The sequence below is a fragment of the Podarcis cretensis genome, assembly GCF_951804945.1.
Source record: "Podarcis cretensis genome assembly, chromosome: 1".
Taxonomy (NCBI): Eukaryota; Metazoa; Chordata; class Lepidosauria; order Squamata; family Lacertidae; genus Podarcis; species Podarcis cretensis.
In genome coordinates, this window is record NC_137170.1 from 113,903,866 (window position 1) to 113,929,937 (window position 26,072).

The 26,072-nt window shown below is 44.3% G+C and overlaps 1 protein-coding gene across 1 annotated transcript in view; it reads right to left on the minus strand.

Annotated features, from left to right (window-relative positions):
* The window catches only part of LOC307217243 (integrin alpha-V-like), a 66,251-nt gene that overhangs the window by 5,960 nt on the left and 34,219 nt on the right, over positions 1-26,072 (minus strand). The window contains exons 8-20 of the mRNA XM_079978368.1: positions 25,484-25,528; positions 25,109-25,152; positions 24,952-25,008; positions 23,946-23,998; positions 21,273-21,481; positions 19,913-20,104; positions 19,041-19,086; positions 18,160-18,267; positions 16,963-17,021; positions 14,938-15,092; positions 14,433-14,570; positions 13,970-14,037; positions 6,410-6,557 (exon numbers count right to left, since the gene is read on the minus strand). Coding sequence (XP_079834494.1) covers positions 6,410-6,557; positions 13,970-14,037; positions 14,433-14,570; positions 14,938-15,092; positions 16,963-17,021; positions 18,160-18,267; positions 19,041-19,086; positions 19,913-20,104; positions 21,273-21,481; positions 23,946-23,998; positions 24,952-25,008; positions 25,109-25,152; positions 25,484-25,528 — 1,322 coding nt within the window. The remainder of the gene's footprint in view (positions 1-6,409; positions 6,558-13,969; positions 14,038-14,432; positions 14,571-14,937; positions 15,093-16,962; positions 17,022-18,159; positions 18,268-19,040; positions 19,087-19,912; positions 20,105-21,272; positions 21,482-23,945; positions 23,999-24,951; positions 25,009-25,108; positions 25,153-25,483; positions 25,529-26,072) is intronic.

Consider the following 26,072-nt stretch of genomic DNA (forward strand, 5'->3'; position numbering starts at 1 on the left):
GTCATCTTCCTGCAACTTGACTGTCTATTTGTATATCTCTGAAGAGCGATTGCACACACCAAGCCCTATAGATCAAAGCAGAGGCAGAACTGCAATTCAGCAGAAATGTCATTTTGCACAAAGCGCCAGTGCTTCATATCTGAATCCAAAAAAGTATTCACATAAATTATCCATGCTTAGCAATAGGGAATGATCAACAGCACAACCTCTTAGGGTGAAATTTAATCAGTTCAGTTAAGATTGTCCAGTCCCACCTGCAACTTCCTTATATATCTGCTGCTTCCCAATGACCAGCACCTGTTCTTTCGGGCAGAAAGAGGGATGGACAAATATGTCAAGTTTTGGCTTCTTTCTGTCCCTCATTTTTCCAATCTTAAATTCACTTCTCCAAATTTCTGTAGCAATTTGTGCATTTTTAATCAAAAATATTATTTAAAATTCACCAGCATTTCTTCTAATAAACCCATTTTCCTGTGTAGTTTTGGATAATTATACCCCCACATCATACAATGTATTTTTGTATGCTGTTTTCATCAATATGTGGGTGCTTATTTAACTCTTCCCCCAATAAGTGTATTTCTGTGCATGTTGTTTGGTTGGAGAAGCACACCACAAAATTTATGGCAGCCACACATCTCCCATAATGCCCAATTTCTGAGCTTAGAAGTGTTACTATTACTATTTTAAAGAGAATACACCAACCTCAGAAGTACAACCCCTGGAGAAACTTTTATTTTGGGCTATTTACACTTGCTTAGTTGATCGTCTCAAGATTTATAAGGAAATAATTTTATTTCTAAATTAACCAGCAGGCATACTGTGTAATGTAATTTAAAATTGATTTCATTTTTCAGCCTAACTGAAAGGTATTAAGGGTGTCAGATTGATGCATGGCATCTAATCAAAGGGAGAATATCCTATTGCAGATTGGTATCATTAACATTTGAATGTTTTCGTATGACAATAAATCCTCAGTGCTTGCGAAATTCTTTGATATTCCAATGGTAGCAATAATACTCTAGCGGCTTCATTGTGATCTTTTTAATGTGTTTTCCTTCTCAGTGCTTGTTTGAAAAGCAAATGATTACCATTATGAACACTGCTAGAATAAAAGCAGGAAAGTTTTTAAGACATTCCCCTATCTGGATATTTTTAAATTACTTTGTGTATAAGAGATTAATCTAAAAGCTGGGGATTTGTTTAGTGAAATAACCTTTAGGTCCCTTATATCATACGGTTTTATTTGGGAGTGTTCCCCCCCCTTGGTTTGGATTCACTCTTCTGTAGTTTAAAGAATTTTCTCAGAAGCTTTTTAGTAATAAGATTATACTATTTAACATTTGCATAGCAATTTACAATGTTCAGAATGCTCTTCATGCATAATTCAGTTGATCATTACAACAATCTTATAAGGTAGGTCTGTAGTATTAATCTGATATTGCAGGATTGCATTTGAAGGCTCAGGGCAGTTGCTTAGCTAAAGCCAATTACTTAGTTCATGCTTCAGGCAAGAGTTTAAGAAAAGACTTACTTAGTCATGGTTTGGAGTCTGCCAGTATTTTGCAGTCACCTTTTTACTTTTAAATATGCAGAAGGTGAAACAGCTGTGCTGAATGCTCTGGAACAGAATAGTTTTGATGTTGAGTAGTGACCACCCGTCTGTCACAGCTCAACCTCCGGGAATAACCAAGATCTTCAAGTTCTGGCAGATCCAGGAGACTTTTAAATGAGCTGTCAATATTTTTCTCTGCAGTGCAATCCTGTGCAAGGCTACTCGGAGGTACATCCCTATTGTCTTAGTGTGATTTATTTATAGATAATTGTGTATAGGATTGCAGCATATGTTTTCATGTCTGCCTTCTATTTTTAAGCTCACTGTTATGTTTGGTTGTTGAAATAATTTTGTCGACATGCAATTTTCTTTCAGTCTAACTTGCTTGGAGAACAATTTTCCAAAAGCAGGCTATGATTTGCCTGATAAATAAAGTAAACCTGAGTGATCAGTTCTCCAGGGAGGGGTCCAATGCTACAACGTTTTCTGCAAAGACCAACACCTTCATCATTGGTCAGGTTCCGTAATAAAGTCGGCACCTTGTAGTGGAACTACACCATTGTTGAGTACAGCACAAATCCTCATTCCTAGCTGGAGAATATACAATATACTATACATTCACTCTCAAAATGTGGATCCTTATGAAGTCAAAACAGTAGTATCCACAAAAAAGAAGAGAGATATGAGCAGGAGTCAGGGGAAAAAAATAACTTTAAGGGAAAATAAAATTTTAAGAGGAAGAAGGAAAAACAACCAACCATGCTGTCCAGTACGAATTGATCATGCCCAGTGGCCACAGAATACTGATGTCTATCATGGTCAGGAATGGAAAACCAGGAGGGACTGGGAAATGTATCCTGAAAGAAGGCTGGCTGGCTAGCTAGCTAGCTAGCTGGAACCCTCAACTGGAGTATTCCATGCTGGGACTTTTTGCTGCAAGTCCCACATATTGTATACAAAATGCAAAAGGGATTTACAAGCTTAAAAGTGTAGCTAGGATTTCTTTATTTCATACAACTTCAAATATGTGCATTTTTTGGGGGGACCATGCTGTTTAAAACTGAGTGGGGGTCAGGTAAAACCTTTTTTGGGGCTGATAACCAGCTCTTATACCACCAGAGGGCCAGTCTAAGGCAGCCTTCCCCAACCTGATGGCCTTTTGAAGTTGTTGGTCTGCAACTCCCCTTAGCCCCAGGCTCCCAGCCATCATAGCCAATGCTCAAGCATGATGGGTTTTGTAGTCCAAAACATCTGAAAGCTGCCAGAATGGGAAAGTGTGCTCTAAGATATGGATTATTAAAGACTGGAACGTATAATGTTAGTGATCCTTTGAAATAAACATTGGTAGGTTTCCCAGTCTGAAATCACATACTTATTAAAGAATATTATACTAAGGTTTGGATTAAAGAGATCCTAAACATAATGGATGTAATTTTTTAAAACCTAAATATGTTCTTCTTGAATGTTCTTTTATCCTGCCTTTTCCACAAGGCATGCATGCTGGCATATATAGGTAGAATTCCCCTTTTATCTTCACAGCTACCCTGTGAGGTAGGTTAGACTTTGTCAAGGTCATCCTACAAGCTAGAAGGCTTTAGGGTGACCTTGACAAAGTCTAACCTACCTCACAGGGTAGTTTCTAGCTTGTAGGCACATTAACTGGTGCGTCCTCACCAGTCTTGAGTCCAGAATACTAACTTGCTACAGTGATACCTGCACTCTGGCTTTTTGGATTTGTGGTTTTGGTATACTTTATAGATAAGCCTGAAAAAGTGAGTCTAGGTTCCGTTTTGGAGGCAGCTATGGAATAATTTATGCCCTTTGGAGCAAAACTTGGACCAGTTACATAATGATAACTAATGAGCTACTCGATCAAAATGTTAGTAATGGCTCCTCTGAGCTATCCCTTCTCAGTCTCTTAATTAAGGTTATTTAGAACTTTTGAAACTGTGGGTTAATTTTCAAAGTAGGTTGTCATGAAATGTGTATAATGAATGCACACATCTTGTTTGATCATGAAATGAAATAGATTTTCATGTTGTAGAAGTAGACTTATTGAAACAAAAAATCGGTGGTCTCTTTTTAAAATGGTTTACTAATTTATTACCATAATGTTGTCTCTTCGCAAATAGCAACATGCAGTACTTTGTTTCTGTGCCCAATACAAATACACTTTGTGATTCAAACAAGGTAAAATTAGTGTGACCATGAGCAATACATCCTGTTTTTATACCACCTTGCTCAGCTAACACATCCAGCTTTTAAGTCCATGATTGCCACCAGCTTAGCATAGCACACTCCCATCTCTTTCTGTTCATTTCACATTAGTGCCCAAAGTTGTAATTTCTGTTCCTGGGGCAGTCTCCCAGTTCTATGCCACATCTGTCCCTCCAGTGACTCCACACCTTCCATTTGTTTTTAAACACCTGTGATGCTATGGGCCCTTCAACACTAAGGGCATGTATACAAGGCAGTTTAAAGTGAATACAATGCATCCCGTGTGTGTATGGTTGTGTGGGTTTTTTTGCTCTGATGTTCACATTGTGTTTTCCTCATCCAAGTGGCAACCTGTACTCCCCCCCCCCAAATAATTAGAATTTCCTGATCTGTGAATAATCTGAAAAGGGAAAACACACAACATAAAACCACGTTACCCAAGTGTGGATGCACTGAAGCTTTTAATAATTGAGTGAATGCTGTGTGTCATATTGCAGGGTGTGTGTGTCTGTAGTCTCTTCATAGCCAAAATATAATGACCCCCTGTATACAGCAGTGATCTGGACACAGAGTTGGAGGCATCAGATGGGGAGCCAGGTTTTGGTCAAGACCAGGAACTGACTGTGGAAAATAGGGAATTGATTGCTCCTGAGGCAGTTGGACAAGAACTCCCAGAGGAACCTCTCAGACCACCAGGGCCTATAAGGCCAGAGCGTGGACCCTTGCAAACATCTTCTCCTGAGCCTGAAGAACCAGATGACCCCCACCACGCATGGCCAGTCCAGCAGCTCCAGGAGTGCATCAGGAGGGAGCAGAGGCGTAGCTAGGGATTGTGGGGGGGCACTGGTGGCACACCATGGGGGTGGCACTTGTTGCAGGGCCTGTATGTAGGGCACCTGAGCCACGTGTCTCTCCTGGGAGTGACATAGTGGCTTGGATGCCTTCAGGCTCTGCACTGCCCAAACGGCAGCATGTGGCTTGTGTCTGCCCACCGCCTCATGCCTCTCTTTCAGGCTTCTGCCCTACAGCTGAGGGGGAGGTGGTGGGCGGACTGCCTGCAAGCTCTGTGCTGTCCAAGCGGCTAGCAACACCACTGGGAGGGAGGCTATGGAACAAAGGAGGGGAGCCCATCTTCAGGCTAGATGGTTGGCCCTTTAAGGCTCTGAAATTTTCTCAAGTGGGTGGAGCCTGAAGGAGGTAGTCTGGAGACAGAGACAAAGTCTCAGTCAGCTTTCAAGTTGCTCACTTGGAGCTGTCCGTGGTCTGCCAGCTGTCCTATTTTCCTTGCGGGTTTCAGCACTAAACCAGGGCACAACACACACTTGGTACCTGCAAGCTCTTTTGCGTTAAAGGAGGCAAGGTAGGGGCAGCAGGCACAGCAGCTGTGGAAATTGGCCTCTCAATGATGTGTAGTGAAACTTTTATTTCCCTGACCTAGTCCTGACTACCTTGCTACGAAAAATCCCCTATCTGAAGTTGCTGTTTGTATTTCAAGGAAAGCTGCCACTGGTGACTTCTCTTGAAATGCAAGTAGTACCTTCGGGAAGGCCATTTTTGTCAGGACTGTGGCAGGGAAATAAAGACTTAATCTCTTTCCCCCTTGCCCACCATATAATCCCAAGGCTGCTCAGGCTTCCACACGACTCCTTTTTTAATTTACATCATAAAAAACTCTGCACATCAATTGGATTCACACATTTAATATCATGGCCAGTAAACTGGCTCTAAGTGGTTACCTTCACTCCAGAACTTGTGGTCATAGGGCTCCAGGGTTGGTTGTTGAACAAGCCAAGGTATTTGACAAGGATGTGGATTTCAATATTCGTTTAACACAGAAATGAACCTGAATCCTGATTATGCATGCAAGCTAATTGCCAGATTCCAAAAGAGGTTTGCTGGCCCTTAAACTGCTTGGCGCTGTGGGTTAAAGCCTCAGCGCCTAGGGCTTGCCGATCGAAAGGTCGGCGGTTCGAATCCCTGCGGCGGGGTGCGCTCCCGCTGCTCGGTCCCAGCGCCTGCCAACCTAGCAGTTCGAAAGCACCTCCGGGTGCAAGTAGATAAATAGGGACCGCTTACCAGCGGGAAGGTAAACGGCGTTTCCGTGTGCGGCTCTGGCTCTGGCTCTGGCTCTGGCCAGAGCAGCGATGTCACGCTGGCCACGTGACCCGGAAGTGTCTCCGGACAGCGCTGGCCCCTGGCCTCTTAAGTGAGATGGGCGCACAACCCCAGAGTCTGTCAAGACTGGCCTGTACGGGCAGGGGTACCTTTACCTTTTATCATGAAGGAACTGAGATGCAGAGGCAAGAAAGCCACTTGCCCACCAAGTGAAAGTTTGGGCTACACTGAACTAGCGCTTGATGAGAGTGTATGACATGGTAGAAAGAACTATGGTTTGGGATGTGGGAGACCCAGGTTCAAATCCATGCTTAGGAGCCTGAAGCTCAATGAATGGTCTTGTCTAAAGCTCACTGTAGTTGCACAGACCTGTTTCCCTAGCAGTCTTATTCCATGTCCCATTTGTAATGTACAGATCTTCTGATCATGTGAGCAGCCCACTCATATTGCTGCTTCCCACATCAATTGTTTGAAACACAAACTTGTTGCAATAAATTCTGCTCACAGCGTACTCACTAGACTTACCTCCTTGTTGCGAACTATGCCAATGAAGTCTGCTTGAGGTGGGACAGTAACAAAGAGTTCAGCTTCATAGGCTCCCTCTCCTAGGTTCTCGGCATTGACGACTAGGGTTAAAGGATTCTCATCCCCAATATAGATCTGCTTCTGATCACTGCACAAGACCAATATGGAACAAAAGTGAGGGCTCTGGATCAGTGTTTCTCAACCTGTTGGTCATGACCTGCAAGTGGCTTGTGGGCTTTATAATAAACCCCAAATAATGTTTACTTTTAATCCTTAACTGGCCTGATGAATACCTCTTACAATGTTTTGTCTGAAAGGCTCAACATTTTAACACTTGGGAGCCACTCTCTGCAGGTTGGCAGCAGATCCAGTGACCGCTCATTGTGAGGTGCTTGTACAGGGAATAATAATAATAATAATAATAATAATAATAATAATAATAATAATAATTTTTTATTATTTATACCCCACCCATCTAGCTGGGTTTCCCCAGCCACTCTGGGCAGCTTCCAACCGAAAATTAAAAACAATACAGCATCAAACATTAAAAACTTCCCTAAACAGGGCCGCCTTCAGTTGTCTTTTGAAAGTAAAATAGTTGCTTACTGCCTTGACATCTGCTGAGAGGGCGTTCCACAGGGCAGGCGCCACTACCAAGAAGGCCCTCTGCCTGGTTCCCTGTAACCTAACTTCTTGCAGTGAGGAAACCGTCAGAAGGCCCTCAGAGCTGGACCTCAGTGTCTGTGCTGGACGATGGGGGTAGAGATGCTCCTTCAGGTATTCAGGACCGAGGCTGTTTAGGCCTTTAAAGGTCAGCACCAACACTCTGAATTGTGCTTGGAAGCCAGTGGGAGCCAATGAAGATCTTTCAGGACGGGTGTTATATGGCCTTGGGAATTGTGTGGTATGACTGTTACAGCTTGCATCTTATGCACAAGCACAATAATAAAAAAAAAAACCCTTCCTGTATGAGCACCTTGTGGTGAACAGTGATTGAATCTGCTGCTAGGGTTTGTTAAAGGGTAAGTTTGCTTAGAAACAGAAGTCTGAACACGTGCAAAACCATTTTGCAACTGATGCCATGAAGTTGCCTTTGTTCCAAAATAACAACCCATTGAACTGTCATGTGTGGGGACCCTCAAAGATAATTTCTGGAAATTGAGGTTAGCTAAATTTTGGCTTCATGTTGCTAAGTACCCTGAGCTTGCTGATGAAGCAATCTCCATGCTGTTGCCATTTGATAGCACATATCTTTGAGAGACAGCCTTTTCAGCAATGACTGCTGTGAAGACGAAATACAGAAGCAGGCTATGTATCAATAATGATCTGAGACTATGTCTGACAACCATCAAACCCCACATTGATCTACTCTTCAGCAAAATGCAAGCTCAGCCACCCCACTGATACTTGCCAAGATGGACTTCGTTGTGAATAAAACTGTCAAAACCACTCATTTTTTATTTTTTTTTACATTTGACACGGCTTGTGTATCTGTATGTTTCTGCAATACATTTTTATAGCTTGTGATTGAATATCCTGCAATCAGATGGTTGGTGTCCTTACATTCCCACAAACAAAACTATGAATAGCTTTGAACGTACTATAAAAATTTCAACAAATCCCACATAAATGCTATTAAGTAATTTTTTGCTTGGATGTCTCATGTAACGGTTATAGAAAAACAAAAACTTGCAGTTAAAATAAACGAAACCAACAGCTGCCAAATGTCTAAGGTCCAAAATCCATGTGATAATCAGTGGGTCACCATGCCAAATACATTTAGATTTGTCTCTCAAAAAGGTTGGGAACCACTGCTCTAGATCAATGTGTTTCCATAGCTGTGTTAAAATCATAGCCTAGCACAGCCCCTCACCACAAAAAACCTTATTGAGTCTGGGGGCATATCTGGGAAACTAATAAATCTATAGGTACCACAAAATGCCCATTCCACCGAAGAAAACTGGTGATGTACAAACCCTGCCCCCACCGCAAAACATCTAAACGGCTCAAAACTAAAACATAGCAAAATGAAACAGGCCTCACACTTTCCACAAAAAAACCTGACACCTGTGACCAAAGAATTTCAAAAAGCAAAACAAAAACCCAACTAATTAAAAAATAGGGTTGTAGGGGGGCTGGGTAGGTACTAAAGAGTCTGTTCAAGGGTGCCACATTGGAGACTTCAGGCACAGTGAGATACTAGCATCACTCTGACCTTGCACTCATTAGATCAGCAGAGTGCTTTTCAAAAACAGGTGTTCCCCAAGCACAAAAATCGCAGACTAAACGGTCCATCCTTCAGAAAATGCTTCTTCCACTTCTTCAGGGCGGGGCCTGAAGCCTCACAGGGACTGCTGCACTCTGCTGCCCAGGAGGACTCTCCTGTGTGAGTGTCTGGGGGCCCTGCTCCTTCCTGCCACTTACCACCTGGCCCAGGGCAGGGCCTGACGGGCCTCACTAGGACAGTTGCTGTTACTGCTGGAGGGGTGCAGAGTGCTTTTAAAATGTTTTAAATTTTTTCTTTTGAATTTTTTGTATGTGGGGTGGGTGGGGGTGGGATGGATGTTTATTGGGCCTGGGAATTTGTTTGATTTTATGTTTTTGTAATTTTTACTGTTTTTTGTTTGTATTGTTTTATTGGTTGTTTTTTTTAAGGTGTTATTTTGTTCTTAAGGGTAGGGGTTAGGGCTGCCGGGGAGTAGGTCCCAGCTAACAAAATGGCTGGGGCATGGTCCACAGAGGGAGATGCACTGAGACAACCAATCTCAGTGATCACGGGTAGGAGGAGGAGTTACGCTAAGACCAGACCATGTCATTACAGAGGAGGCAGGTTTAGTCGTTGTCTGAGGACTATCCCTGCCTCCGGGTCTGGTCCTGACTGGATGGATACTAGAATCAGCAAGGGATACCCACATGACCTGAAGGTGCTGCTGTGCAATGCCAGGTCAATGATTCATAAGACCACTGCCATCCATGACTTGATCATGGATGGAGGACTTGACCTGGCATGTGTAACAGAGACTTGGTTGGATGAAGCAGATGGGCCTGTCCTTGCCGCTGCTTGTCCAGCAGGTTTCTCTTACGCACAGCAACCCAGGTCATGTGGGCGGGGAGGGGGGGTTGCAGTGATTTTTAGGAAGTCATTAGTTTGCACCAGGTGTCCTATTGGGAAGACCCAGTTTTCCGAGTGCATGTTCTGGAAGTTGGGCAATAGGGGCAGTACAGGATTCCTTTTGGTGTACTGACCTCCCCGCTGCACCAAGGATTCCCTGCCCGAGCTGCTTCAGGTTGTGGCGGATGTTCTCCTGGAGACACCTAGCTTGGTTGTCCTAGGGGATTTTAACATCCATGCTGACACAACCTTACAAGGGGCTGCTCGGGACTTCGTGGAAAGCATGGCCTCCATGGGGCTGTCCCTGAATACGTCTGGCCCAACCCATAGCCGCGGACATGCCTTGGACCTGGTGTTTACCTCTATGGATGTTGGTGATCTGACACTAAGTAAAAGCGAAACGAAAGAAGTGCCATGGTCAGATCACTTCCTGGTGCAACTGGACTTCTCTGCGACCCATCCCCTCTGCAGGGAGGTGGGACCGATTCGGATGGTCCGCCCCCGCCACTTAATGGATCCAAATGGTTTCCAGAGAGGGGTAGGGGATGCTTTATCCCATGTTGATGGCCTTTCAGCCGATTCCCTGGTGGCCCGCTGGAATGTGGAGTTAACCAGGACTATTGACTGTTTGGCTCTGAAGCGCCCTCTCCGATTGCATGGAGCCCGGACAGCCCCGTGGTTTTCCATGGATCTGAGGGCAATGAAACAATCGTTGAGACGGCTAGAGCGTCGGTGGCGGATAACTCATTCCGAATTTGACCTGACCCAGGTTAGAGCTCATCGTCGAGCCTACCAAGTGGCGATAGCGACGGCAAAGAAGACTTTCTTCGTCGCCTCTATTGCATCTGCAGAAAACAGCAGCAGGAGACTTTTTCAGGTGGTTCACAATTTAGCGGAACCACCTGCGAGATCGGGGCCCAGTACGGGCCACATGATCTCCTGCAATGATTTCGCAAAGTTTTTTGCAGATAAAATCGCTCAGATTCGGGAAGAAGTAGACTCCACTGTGGGAGCAGGGCCAGGGCGGGAGAGTGCTAGAGTCCTGTCTAGTCAAGTTGCGTGGGATCAATTCCAATCTGTTACCTCCAAGGAAGTGGACAGGCTGCTTGGACGAGTGAAACCAACCACCTGTCTCCTGGATCCTTGCCCATCCTGGCTTATAAAAGTTAGCTGGGAAGGACTGGGCGATGGGCTTCGTGGGGTGGTGAATGCTTCCCTCCGTGAGGGAGCCTTCCCAGACCCGCTGAAAGAGGGTCTGGGAAACCATCTTTAGATGCACCACGATGGCCAATTATCACCCAGTCTCAAATCTTCCATTCTTGGGCAAGGTGATTGAGCGAGTGGTTGCTGAACAACTCCAGGCACGCCTGTAAGAAGCAGACCATTTGGATCCCTTCCAGTCGGGATTCAGGCCTCATCATGGGACTGAAACTGCCTTGGTTGCACTGGTTGATGATCTCCGGCGGGCTAGGGACAAAGGTGAGAGCTGTTTCCTAGTTCTGCTGGATCTCTCAGCGGCGTTTGATACCATCGACCATAACATCCTTCTGGACCATCTTGAGGGGCTGGGAGCTGGGGGCACTGTCATACAGTGGTTCCGCTCCTTCCTCCTGGGCCGTGTTCAGAAAGTGGTGGTGGGGGATGAGTGTTCAGACCCCTGGGCTCTCACTTGTGGGGTGCCTCAGGGTTCTGTCCTCTCCCCCATGCTTTTCAACATTTACATGCAGCCACTGGGAGAGATCATCAGGAGGTTTGGGCTGGGTGTTCATCAGTATGCGGATGATACCCAGCTCTACCTCTCTTTTAAATCAGAACCAGTGAAGGCGGTGAAGGTCCTGTGTGAGTTGAGCTGGGAGCTGAGGGCGATGAAACCATCGCTGAGACGGCTAGAGCGTCGGTGGCAAAAAACTCACTCCGAATCTGACCGGACACAGGTTAGAGCTCAACGTCGAGCCTACCAAGTGGCGATAGCGACGGCGAAGAAGACTTTCTTCACCGCCTCTATTGCATCTGCAGAAAATAGTAGCAGGAGACTCTTTCAGGTGGTTCGTAATTTAACGGAACCACCTTTACCACCGGGGCCTTGTAAAGACCCCAAGATCTCCTGCAACGATTTTGCAAAGTTTTTTGCAGATAAAATCACTCATATTCGGAAGGAGCTAGACACCACCGTGGGAGCAGTGCCAGGGTGGGAGAGTGCTAGAGCTCTGTCTGGTCAAGTTGCATGGAATCAATTTCAATCCGTTACCCCCGAGGATGTGGACAGGCTGCTTGGACGCGTGAAACCAACCACCTGTCTCCTGGATCCTTGCCCATCCTGGCTAATAAAAGCAAGCCGGGAAGGGCTGGGCGATGGGCTCTGCGGGGTGGTGAATGCTTCCCTCTGTGAGTGTTCAGACCCCTGGGCCCTCACTTGTGGGGTGCCTCAAGGTTCCGTCTTCTCCCCCATGCTTTTTAACATCTATATGAAGCCGCTGGGAGAGATCATCAGGGGGTTTGGACTGGGTGTTCATCAATATGCAGATGATACCCAGCTCTACCTCTCTTTCAAATCAGAACCAGTGAAGGCGGTGAAGGTCCTGTGTGAGTGCCTGGAGGCGATTGGAGGATGGATGGCGGTTAACAGATTGAGGTTGAATCCTGACAAGACAGAAGTACTGTTTTTGGGGGACAGGAGGCGGGCAGGTGTGGAGGATTCCCTGGTCCTGAATGGGGTAACTGTGCCCCTGAAGGACCAGGTGCGCAGCCTGGGAGTCATTTTGGACTCACAGCTGTCCATGGAGGCACAGGTCAAATCTGTATCCAGGGCAGCTGTTTACCAGCTCCATCTGGTACGTAGGCTGAGACCCTATCTGCCTGCAGACTGTCTCGCCAGAGTGGTGCATGCTCTGGTTATCTCCCGCTTGGACTACTGCAATGCGCTCTATGTGGGGCTACCTTTGAAGGTGACCCGGAAACTACAACTAATCCAGAACGCGGCAGCTAGACTGGTGACTGGGAGCGGCCGCCGAGACCATATAACACCGGTCTTGAAAGACCTACATTGGCTCCCAGTACGTTTCCGAGCACAATTCAAAGTGTTGGTGCTGACCTTTAAAGCCCTAAACGGCCTCGGTCCAGTATACCTGAAGGAGCGTCTCCTCCCCCATCGTTCTGCCCGGACACTGAGGTCCAGCTCCGAGGGCCTTCTGGCAGTTCGCTCACTGTGAGAGGCCAAGTTACAGGGAACCAGGCAGAGGGCCTTCTCGGTAGTGGCGCCCGCCCTGTGGAACGCCCTCCCATCAGATGTCAAAGCGATAAACAACTACCTGACATTCAGAAGACATCTGAAGGCAGCCCTGTTCAGGGAAGTTTTTAATATGTGACATTTTAGTGTATTTTTCATCTTTGTTGGAAGCCACCCAGAGTGGCTGGGGAAACCCAGACAGATGGGCGGGGTACAAATAATAATAAATTATTATTATTATTATTATTATTATTAGCAAATTTCTTCAACACCAGAGTATTACAGAAACTTGCCCACCCACCGCTGTAGCTCCCCACCCACTACAGCACATTAAACGTTTGAAAGAGCCTGTGGCAACACTTCTCCTAGGTGCTCCCAGGAACAACTTCATTTGTAAACTGCCAAGGTCATGCAACACATTAGCAGAACTGTACAAAAACAATTGAACGGCCAGCTATACCAGAGGGCTTGGTATAGTGCTGTTTCCAGCTAAACAGCAGTCAGAAAATCACAGAATTGTAGCCTCTTGAGGGTCATCTAGTCTTCTCAGAACTCAAAAACAGGACATAAAGAGGGCATTTTGCTGCGCAGAAGACGGACTGCAGGTACATGCAGCTTGGCAAAGGTACAAAAATCTATTGTATCTGGCCTGCCTAGATGTAAACTAATTATAAAGAGCTAGGCCTCACGAAACATACAGTATAGAAACAGCACTGCCATCTGCTGGATAAAATGACACAGAACCACCCCTTTATTTAGCAGTAACTAATGAAGATGTGAGATAAGGGGAACAAATTTTACACCGTCTTTATGTACATGGAAGAGCCCATCCATGTGCACAGTCCCTTTGCTCTGCCCTTCACAGCACAAGCAATCAAACCAAGGAAGCTCTAATTAATCAAAGTTTCTCATTTTGCCAAAACCATGAAACAATGGCTACCAGCTTTAGAACAAGCCATGATATTGAACCACAGTTTGAAGTTGGTTCAGTGTGTTAGCTTTTTCCTGAAGCTAGCAGCCACAGTTTCTTGGTTCAGGTGGAACAGGAAACCATGGTTAATCAGAAGATTCCTGAATGCTCATACCAGAAAAGAAGGAGTAATGGTAATGGTGCTGCACATGTGGGAGGAAGGCTTGCTTATATCTTAGTGAGATTGTCTGAACTGGGTCAAATGTCTTTACTATACTAATTGTCTATTTTGCAGAAGAGTTAGACTCATACCTGTCCACGGCCACTTGCAAGTCTGGACGACAGACATTGTCCTCACCACAGTCCAGAAGAATATGAGCCTAAATATGTAAATAAGAATAGTAATAATTAGGTATATGATATGTGAATTGTTCAGACTATCAGAATATGTATGCATTATATACTCCATGCTTTTATCCTATGTGGGAAAGTTAGCACTATTAACATGAAACCCTTTCCCTATGTAGTAAGAGGGAATAGCAAAGGGCAAATTTTGCTTTTTGAACAGCGTACACCTGCTATCCGGCACTGAAAAGGGTAATGACAGAGGGGAATTGTTACAGAACACATTCTTCTGTGTTGTGGAGATTGAATTTCAAACTTCACTGCAATGCCACATCCGAGGAACAAAGTAACTTGTGCTTGTGAGAATTAACTTGAGGAGAACTTGCCGATTCAAAAGTATGTTTTGCCATTAAATCTCTCAGCGCTGTACCTGTCTGCTAACATTTGCAGGAGTGAACTGGTTGAGGATAGGCTGTAAGCCAGTAGAGTCCATAGCTGTTTTGTAATCTAGCTGATATTCCATGAATATGGTGATTGGAGTAAGCTTGTCTCTAAATTCGGAATCATCCTAAGGGAGAACAAAAATGGAGTTGCTTTTAGAAAACGAAAACTGCACGATTATACTGGAATGGAACTCAATCAAACATCTACTACAAAGGCTTGTGGCTACCTATGGCTTTAATGGAAACAATAGCGGATGGAATTAAAAAAGAAACAACCAAGCAAATAAGAGGCAGCCATTTGTAAATTCTTTTGGAGAAAAGAGAAGGGCTGTAGCCATGAGGCAGAGCATTTGCTTTGCACGCAGAAGGTTCCAAGTTCGAGTCCTGGCACTCCAGACAGGGCTCTCCCCGATTCCGGACATCAATAACGTTAACTCTACGTATAGCAAGAAGGCAGGAGGTGGGTGGGTTGTGGCCTTGTATCACGCTTACCCTTAAAAATGCCTGAAGTTCTTCACAGCTCATTCGACCCCCTTTGGGGACAGTCATGTTCTTTGAGTGGACCGGTTGCCTGTTGTGGAGAAACAGCGCCCTCCTGATGGCACCTTTTTGCTTCAGCTTGTCCAACAGCAGCTCCACATGGAAAGCTGCCGCCAAAGGAAAAGGCATTTTAGTCAAGCAATGCTCACGTCTTGCCATGCCTTACTGCAGCAGCCACTGGCAAGGCAGGATGCTGAGCTGGAAGAGATGCTGTGGCTGAGCAGTGGCTGAGAGAATCAGGACCATACGGAAAGGGGTCTGCTGACTAAGACTGCCAGCACAGGCTGGCATCAGCGCCTGTACCTCTACCCAGTTCTGCCAGCTAGTCAGCAACTATTTGCCTGCACGGCACTGACTCTCGTTGCTCTCTGTTTCCATTGCTGCCTCAGGTCTCCCAGATTAACTGTTGCTCAGTGGGGATGTTCCATTCCTGTCTCTTAACTTCCCAGCATGTCTCCTATTGGTGTCACAATTCCTTAGTGGCTGCTGCTAGGCCTTGTTCTCACAGACCAGATACAAGGTGGTACATTCTAGCCTAGACTTATCCCAACATGCTAGCTTTTTCTAAATGCAAATAGTTTTTCCTCTGCAGAGGAACTTTATATATATATATATATATATATATATATATATATATATATATAAATAAATTTTCTGTTTTACAATTTAAAATACTCATCTTACATCCTTAAGATATCAATGACTTCCCTTCTTCTCTTTCTATGGTTCATTTTACATATCATAAATCCCTGCATATTTTACAAAAACTATACTATTCAGTTTTCCATTATTGCATCCATCAAAACTTTCTTACACTGTTGAATTTATCTTAATGCTGCCAGCATTTTCAGCTGTTTACAATTATTTCCCATATATTCAATAAACATTTTCCAATCCTCTTTAAACATATGTTCTTCTTGAACTCTTATTCCATATGTTAGGTCTGCAAGTTGTGCATATTCTGTCAACTTAAGTTTCCATTCTTCTTTGGTTGGGACCTCGCTCGTTTTCCATTTTTGGGCTAACAAAACATGGGCCGCAGTAGTAGCAAACATAAATAACATTTTTTGACACCTGGGAATTTCAGTCTGAATTATCCTCAACAGAAAGGACTCTGGTTTGGTTTTTTTTGGAAAGTACTTTTAAATATTTTTTTCCAATTCATTATGGACAGAGGAACGTTTTATTCAACATATGAAATCTCAACTGCAGCTTAGAGTGATGCATCTCAGAAACAGGTTTATCACTGCAGCTGCTGTTTGTGGTAACTTCTTAGGCAATATGGCATCTGTGCAAAATGTGCTCTACTCCAGACCCAAGAGCAATTGCACATAAAGGGTGTCATCCTATTTGCACAAGGACTTCTCTTGCACAGCTGAATTTCCCTTTGCTCTCCATTCCCTGTGCCCCACTATCAAATCTGCTAGGGAGAGTTGGAGGAACCCCAGCAGAGATTGGGGAGAGGGGGTTCACAAGGGAAGAAGAAGGAGGGCAAGTTCCACAGAGCAAGTGGAAGTGTCTGTGCAAACAGGACAGCTCTACTGGATGCAATCAACAGTCACTTGGCCTTCTTCAACTCTCATCTCATTGTGTGCCACACAATATTCACAATTTTGCCAGCCAGTAACTTACGACTGTGCTCCCTGATACTTCCATGCTTCTTTAAACCACTCGGGGAACCCCATATTTGAGTCCAGATAGGCCCATTTTCCAGGGTTCTCTGACTGATTCCTCAGAGAAGGAGATTTCTCCAGCTAGCAGACCACCACAAAGTTGTCTCCCATACATTGAGAAGAATAATGGTGTGAAGTCTGAGCCAGAAGATTTAAAAGGGGCACAGGTTTTGCACGTGTCTGATACCAGTGCGGCTTTGAACAGCCAAAGAAGTTTGACAATTTAAATTATTGCCACTGAACATCTGCTGACAATATGAGGAGAACCGAAGTGCATAGTAAGTAAATCTACTGAGGAACTTACTGAGGTCCCTGGGAAGACTTCCTTTGCCATCCGCTTTTAAGCAGAACTTTACTTTAAAACTGTTGGGGGAAATTAGAGAATATTTAAAAAACAAAACACATTTTGTACTTGAAGGTCAAGCTACATCTATTGATCAGCAAAAGTGCAGTACTGGCTTCCAGACCTACCCTTTCATGACTGTTAATAAGATCTAGTTGCACGTGCAGATTCCTTGGTCGGTGTTGTTGGGTTTAAAGAAACTTTAAAAAGTTCCCTCCACTGGTTCCTTCAGCTCCCGGTTATTAAATATACTTTCTTAAGAGCTTAGTTTATCTATTTTGGTAAGATTTTACTGCTATAACTGAGCTCTTATTAGGGCTGGTCTAAGACTTTTTGCTGCCTGAGGCAGAAACTCCCCAAAATCCATGTACTTAGGCCAACTGAATTGCCAGTTTAATATTTCAGCACCACATCTGAAGGCAGCAGGCTAGCCTGGGTGTGTGTGTGTGTATATATGTGTGTGTGTGTGTATGCAGGGCAGGCTGTGTAGCACACACAGCTATGTTCCTCAACACCTCATTGCTGCTGCCCATTACTCGTATACCTCCCCCACCTAATGGTAAGGTCGGTCCTTACTCTTATAAAGGCAAAATGGAGTTTCCCCTAAAATTGCACTTGGAGGAGTGCAAGAACTATGTTGGCCATTCAAAAGAGTTGGCAAGACATGAAGCACAAGCAACTCACTTCCTTTCCACATCCTTACAGGACTTGTCCATGGAGGCGGGGACGGCTAGAGCACATTCTCCCAATGGGGTGAACAGATTTCCACCCTTCCATTTAGTTAGCTCTGTTGATAGGCTCTTCCTGCTTCTGGAAAGCACTTAGAATAGGACACGTTTGCAAAACTGTTCATGCTTCAGATGGGACCGTATAGCATTACACAATGAATTCACTTAAGTTTCCCACCTGGGAAGAGCCTTTGACCATTTTTTAAACAGCAAGGAAGGATTTGTATATATGCTTGCTTTTTTGGAGCATCCACAGGCTATGGACCTCGCCGAGGAGGAAATTGTGTCCTTTGCTCCCTTGCATAAGGCCAGGAAGTGTGGGGAAACACGTTCCCTTTGCCCCTTGTCTCTCATGGCCTCCTTTGATTGACTGAAGAGGCTCCCAATCCATTTTGAGATTCCATTTCAAAATACAAACGAGTCATCTTACCAAGAAACTTTCTGGCCATTTTCATTCAGTTCACAGGATTTGTCTTCCGGATTTAGAATGGTTGGGGTGACTTCTAGTCCAGCATTTACTGTAATGACTGGCCGTGCCCTTTGAAAAGAACCAAATGGTAAGCAAAACAGGGTTACTGCATGAAAGAACCACCGTGTCCTCTTCTTTAGGCTCGGTGGGGCCTACCTCTGAGTAGATTTGTCCTAATTGGGGCTGGTGGATTATCTGCTATGTTTGCATCAGTCTGGGGTCCTAACTGGGCCCTTCTGCAGGGAACAGACTGGCCAGACTGCACTGCCCCACTACTGTAGTAGTGCCCTTATAGTAGCTACTCCCAGTTTGAACACCCCTGGCGGTGGTGTTTCCCCTGCTGCTGCGCTTTCCAGTGCTGCAGTGGGGCCTTCATGGTGGGAGAGCTCCCCCACTTGTGGAGGTCATTGAAGACCTACAGGCAGAATATCCACTCTGTCCTATGGATCAGGGATTATGATTGCAAACCAGCTGACTGCAAACCACCCACGCTGCTGCTGCTGCTGCTGCTTAAACCCAGATTTGTGATTGCAGCCTAGTTCTTATGACTAAATCCCAGGATGGTAGCTGCTGCTAAGCTCAGCTGCTGGCCAGAGGTTAACATGCATGGAGGTAGCTGTGTGCAACATAGAGGAAATAACAGAACACCCAGAGAACAGAACATTGTGTCCCTTGCTTGCAGGCCACTGAGCAACGAGGGAACCATTCCTCACTCTGATATTCCTGTGGAGACCATGATGCTAGAAAAAGGCAACGCCTCTAACAGTGAAGCAAACTTTGCTCCTCAGTAAAATGCAAATATCATTGGGTTTTTCCGCTCTGACTTAATTTTGAGCACTTACCTATATAAGGCAACTTTGTCAGCGCCAAAAGCACCTACAATCAAGTCTGGAAATAGAATAAAATAATATTGTTTTTTAGAGCTGAGACTTTTTTTGAATGTTACACAATTCTCTGATTAGCAACAGGTCTCCAGTACATGAATTAGGAGCAAGTGCTTTTGCTGAAAGAGCAAGTAGGTAAACATTTAAATGTGGATGCAAAAGGGTAAAGATTGGGAATGCTTGTGGAACCTAAATCTGCTGAATTCTGTCTTAGATTTTAAGGAGCTGCTTTGCCAGACATGTTTAAACAAACTCAAAAGGTTGATATCCATTATTCTTCTAAGATACGTTTTTGGAATTTTGCAAGCTGATTGAACAGATAATTTTTGCTCTTTTTCCTGCCTATATCCAGTCACAAATATATCAAAAGCAAATAGAAAAATGAAAAGAAACTCTTCCTCCTTCCGCCAAATATTCCTGAAATTATTATTTCTCTTTGTTGAATTGTTAAGTGCTAAGGTTTGTGGGGTGTTTACACACACACACACACACTTTTTAAAAGTGATGTTGTTCTTTTATTTTATTTTTTTATTCCACTATATTTCCACAGGAGAACAAATGGTGGGGGATTTTGCAGATATTCTGAAATAGCAGATATTCTGAAATCTGGAATTCATTCCAGAATACAAATGGTGTAGAATCCAAGAGATATCACAATGTCAGAATGCTAACAGAGTAGAACTGAGAGAATCTATTCATCCCTAGTAAAGATCAAAACCCCATGAAATCTCTTTTTCTTACACAGTTCTGAATTGGGCTCCTCCCTGTGAAATAAAAGTTGGATTAGTTTACAAGATACAGGAACCGGCATTGCTATTATGAAAGATCACCTGGGTAGCCATTTTTGTCCACATCGGTAGCTCCTTTCAGTGAGTAGCCAAAGCTTGGTGGCATTGTCTCTGAGGCCCATTGTCCTTCAAGGACCTGAGATGGCATCCCATTCAAACCTGTAGCTCTCCCATTGTAGATGTAAACCAGCCCTTTCTTGTCTTCTCCACCATAAGGGGCAGCAACTGCGATGTCTACAAGCCACAACAAGGAATCTTTAGCATATCCAAATAGAAAGGAATCAAAATATATACTCCCGATGATTCTGCAGTAACACGTATGAGTCAGTGGGAGTATTGCTGGCTGATGCCCATTGGCAGGGCCACCAATGATAGGCGGAGCCTGAGCCAATAACATGCAGAGTCCACTAATTCCAGTTTCGTCCCCATCCCTCTCCCTGTTGAGTTCTACAAAAGCAGCACGGAGACTAAGGACGAGGAAGGTGACTGTTCCATCCCTGAGTTGGTTGTAAGGAGGAAGTCTGGAAAGTGGTGAATGGCTGAATGAGGTCAGACTCAGGTTGGTGCAACAGTGCTCCACTTGTCCTAATGGACTAAAAGGTTCCCTTGGTAAAGGACCCCTGGAAGGTTAAGTCCAGCCAAAGGCGACTATGGGGCTGAGGGAGCTGGTATTTATCCACAGACAGCTTTCTGGGTCATGTGGCCAGCATGACTAAACCGCTTCTGGCGCAACAGGACACCGTGACAGAAACCAGAGTGCACGGAAATGCCGTTTACCTTTCTGCCACAATGGTACCTATTTATCTACTTGCACTGGTATGCTTTCGAACTGCTAGGTTGGCAGGAGCTGGGACAGAGCAACAGGAGCTCACTTCATCATGGGGATTCGAATCGCTAACCTTCCAATCAGCGAGCCCAAGAGGTTCAGTGGTTTAGACCACAGTGCCACCCACGTCTCTAATGGACTAGCCTCCACTGAGTTTGGAGGCTTTGTATTCTGTTTCACACCATGAAGTTGACTGGGACGGACTCAGCAATATGAGGCAAATACCTCTGAGTCAGTGAGTGTTTGAACCTCCTCACAAAGGCTCAGCTTGCGCAGGGATCTCTGCCACAGAAACACAATAATGCTCCAAAATAAATTGTATTTGAAGTGTAAAGGCTTTCTGCTGTAGGTCTGAAAATTAAAGGTTATAGGGCTTGGGGTGGGGAGGAAGTTTCTGTATAGGCTTTCCCACTCCTTCCCCAAATCCACTCTGTAGGGTCAGGAGAACCCACCAGAAAACATATGTAGGGGGGAGGAGAGGGGGAATTGTTCCATCTGACAAGTAGATACGCTTGTGTTGACAGAATGATCAAAACAGTGTAATATTGAATTCCTCCCAATGACCCAACGCTTTACCATTGAAGCCGTCCTGATCAAGATCTCCCAAAGGTGCAATTGAACTGCTGAACCTTGCAAAAACCTCGAAGCCGTTCAGCTTCATGGCCTGACTCTGAAAGCCTCCAGAGGCTTGTTGGAGATAAACAGAAACTTGTCCCACTTCAAGAAGTTTGCCGTCAGAACCACGATCCATAAAGAGTGGGGCTCCTATGAGTAGATCTGTGTAACTGAAGAGAAAGAGAGAGGGGAAGAGATCAAGTATTTCAGTCACGGCAAAAATCCCTACGTTTAAGGTGCTTCCATATGAGTGCAACCTCGCCAGAGAGATATCACAAATGGGTCACTGGCAAAAAAGGTTTCTTCAACTTATTATATTTTCTCCCACGAGTGCCACTGTGCTCATGTTCTGCCTATGTTCTGTTCAAGCAGCTGGTTGGCCACTGTGAGAACAGGAAGCTGGACTAGATGGGCCATTGGCCTGATCCAGAAGACTATTTTTATGTTCTTAAATCCAGATTAAAAGGGAAAGAAGTATGGGCTGGCATTTTGAGAGCAGCAATGTAACGTGGATCCTGAAAAATATGTGCCTGCATGAGGAACCCCAGTCCTACAATAAACACCTGTCTAGAAACATTCTTAGAACTATAGGTTCACATCACTGACAGCTGCAATCTAGCCAAGTGAAGTACTTTTAAGGTTCAAAGGTTTGGTGGTTTGAAAACGATTAAAATTGCAGGTGCCTAATGCTGAGTGGATCATTCCCACTGTATGCTTTTAGTTTTGTTCCTTTGGCTTAAGAATTTATAAAAGTGAAGATTCCAACAGTCCTGTGTGCATGCATAGAATCCATTCACCCACACAGTTAAGGGGTGTGTGGGCTTTGCCAGTGACAGCCTGTAGTGTTTTTCTGGAATGGCGTTCTGGAGGGGTCACTTTTCTGTAGGGTAGGGAGGCAGAAAAGCTTCACCATGTATGCAGTGTAGCCAACGGGTTGTAGCCAACTAAATTCTACTTAGGACTCAGCTATACAGCTGCAAACAAAACATTCTAAGTATGTTGTAAAGTGCATTATACAAATGTGACACTAGGTGGTGATGGTGAGCTATGTCAAATTCAATATATTTTTCAAAACTTTTTTTTAAAAAAAATTCAAAGTGTTTTTTATATGTGTGTAGATTTCACCTCAGAGTAGGTAGTACTGGGCCTAAGTTAATCATGCCCATTAATTTCAGGGGATCTGCTCTGAGTATAAGTAACCATGGATATAACCCAAAAATTTCTGCCCAAAGACACTGAGAGCAATTAGAATGCCAGAAGACATTTAAATGCGTCATCACACAATGTTATTTAAAAGAAAATCAGCTAATCTATCCCACAAAATGAGCTGTGTCATTCATTCTCAAAAGGGCATCTGTCAGATATACCTAACGCATGGAATGAGAGGGGAGGAAAGGGAAAATAAAGGAAGAAGTGAGATAAAGAATTGAGGGAGTTGCATGAGAGAAAGGGATGATGAGACAAGATCTGTGCTTAGGAACCTCCAGAATTACAAGCACGCCACTCTCGAGGGATTCATAGCTATACTATGTATAATGTCTTCACAGGACAAAACAAAATAAAAAAATTCCTTCCAGTAGCACCTTAAAGACCAACTAAGTTAGTTCTTGGTATGAGCTTTCGTGTGCATGCACACTTCTTCAGATACACTGAAACAGAAGTCACCAGACCCTTCTATATAGTGAGAAGGTGGGGAGGGGTATTACTCAGAAGGGTGGTGGGAATGGGTGATTGGCAGATAGCTGTGATGAGCCTGTTGACGACTCTTAACGACTGCAATAGGTCTTACAGGAAAAAGCAAGGGGTGAGAAGGTGAAAAATGGCTTTGTCATGTATAATGAGATAAGAATCCAATGTCTTTGTTCAGACCAGGTCTCTCCATGGTTTTAAGTTTGGTAATAAGTTGCAATTCAGCAGCTTCTCTTTCCAGTCTATTTCTGAAATTCCTTTGTAATAGAACAGCTACTTTGATATCTTGTATAGAATGTCCTGGGAGATTGAAGTGTTCTCCTACTGGTTTCTCTGTCTTGTGATTCCTGATGTCGGATTTATGTCCGTTTATCCTTTGGCGTAAGGTTTGGCCTGTTTGTCCAATATAGAGAGCTGAAGGACACTGTTGGCATTTGATGGCATACACAATGTTAGACGATGAGCAATTAAATAGTCCCGAGATGGTATGTGTGATGTTGTTGGGGCCAGTAATGGTGTTGTCCGGGTGTATGTGGCAGCAAAGTTGGCATCTGGGTTTATTGCAGGCTCTGGTGCCAGTGTCCGTGTTAAGTCTGGTGGTAGTATTATTGTGGGTTAGGAGTTGTTTAAGATTGGGTGGCTGTCTGTAGGCAATGAAAGGTCTTCCTCCCAGAGCTTGAGAAAGAGAACTGTCATTGTCCAGGAGAGGTTAATTGTCACAGGACAATTAAGCCATGCATGAAATGTTTAGAGATTTATATACCAAGCACTCCAGATAAGATGCATGCAGGGATCCCAGCAGAACAAGCCAGCAGAAGAAACTCTGTGTGCGTCACTGGCTTTCAATTACTCTTTGCAAATTTTCTATTTTTATCCTAAACAAGATTTTTTTTTCTTTTAAGGCAAGCAATTCTTTCCAGGAAGAATGAAAAAAGCATCACTTACTCATCCCCATTGATATCTGTGGCAGCTACAGAATATCCAAAATATGCAGCCATCTGGGAGATAAGATTAAACAGAAAAATGTTGCATTTTATGTAAATACTTCAGTAAAGATATTTCGGAATTAGTGACTCAATAAAAGCTCCCTTGTTTCTCGGATGTGCTTAGCTGTACTGTAGATGTTATTTTGGAATATTATTTCTTTCTCATAATAAAGGTTTTTTAAAAAAATTGTTTAAAAAAGGTCCCTTGGCATGCATTCTTTAAAGGCTTTGGATTACTCCTCCCACTTTTGCCTCTGGCTCCAGCCACAACTGTCATGTGGTTCTTTTAAGCTAAAAGATGCACCCCCTATAATTAATCAAGAAAAAGGAATTCTCTAACCAAAGAGCAGCTCTTTATTTCAAAACAATCTCGTTGATTTCAGGCACACTTGGTCAACAACCATATATGCTGCCAGTTTGAACTGATGTGATCAGGGGTAGATTGCTTATGGTTATGTTTCTCTGTTCTTAAAACAACTCCCAAATCAATATTCTCTGATTTGCTGTAGGTTACTTTGTGAATTATAGGGACGCGGGTGGCGCTGTGGGTAAAACCTCAGCGCCTAGGACTTGCCGATCGTCAGGTCGGCGGTTTGAATCCCCGTGGCGGGGTGCGCTCCCGTTGCTCGGTCCCAGTGCCTGCCAACCTAGCAGTTCGAAAGCACCCCCGGGTGCAAATAGATAAATAGGGACCGCTTACTAGCGGGAAGGTAAACGGCGTTTCCGTGTGCTGCGCTGGCTTGCCAGATGCAGCTTGTCACGCTGGCCACGTAACCCAGAAGTGTCTGCGGACAGCGCTGGCCCCCGGCCTCTTAAGCGAGATGGGCGCGCAACCCCAGAGTCGGATGCGACTGGCCCGTACAGGCAGGGGTACCTTTACCTTTTACTTTGTGAATTTATAACACCTAGATTCCACTAACCAATGATAGATAATATAAATCAAAACATTGCAGAGAAAACCATACCTGCTCTCCAGTAAAGTTATACATGGACGCCATGGTGTCTCCATTATAAATAGACACCTGCATGAAAAAGATATAACTTAACATCTGCACTGCACAATATTTTAGAAGTTGCTGGGATAATACCAGCTGTTAAAAGTATATTGTGTAAGTTCCTTACCATGCCCAAAGTTCTTGCTGCTCTTGGGACCCCAGAGACAAAATCTGAAAATAAGAAAGATGACATGACCTATATGGATAGTAGGCAATGACCTTCAGAAACATTTTCCATTTAAGCCGCCATTCTGCCAATAGTTGCACATAGGTAAGGACTCTTGACTTTATCCTCTAGCAATGAACTGCAAGACTGTAGCCTTAACTTGGTCCAGTGGTAAGCTAGGAGCTATGCAGAAGCCCCACAGTCCCTACTAAAGAGTGCTTAAAATTTACCAAAGACTCGCAAAACAGGGATGAGAGGTGAGATATTGGCAAACAATAATGGAGCCGAGGCAAGCAAAATCTTATCAAAGAAGGAGCAAAAGTTAATAAGCCATACCTTCTATGCCATCATGGCTGAAATCTCCCACAGCTACTGAATAACCTGTCAAACACGAAAGGGGTAATCATGACTTATCAATGCACATGACCCATTACAACCTTAAATAAATATCAAGAGGCAGTTTTCCCTGCATCTATTCAGGTTTGTCGATCTGGCTGCTTATGTTTTAGCCATCCTAATTAGCTAATCCGATTCTCCTACTTTTGCTTGATGGGGAGGGGGAAGGAGGTGTTGGTGGCTCAGAGACCAGGGACAGAGAGGCTGCCAGCTTTGCAGGCAGGGGTGACATAACTGAGGGGTGAGCCCTTTGGGGGTGCTGCAGAAAGAATGTAGTTGGTTTAGGGATTCAAAAAGGTTGAAAACAAAGAACAAAGCTTTCCAAACCGTGTGTCGCGACACATCAATGTGTTGGCTGCAGGGTGTAGGTGTGTTGTGTGAACACTCCCTGTGCTCCTTCCGGGGCTGGAAAGGGGTGAGTTTAACCTCTGGTTTGCTAGTAAAACTGTGTTGTGAAATGATGCATGTCTAAAAAAATGTGTCACCAATATGAAAAGTTTGGAAAGCTCTGCCCTAGAAACTCACCAAA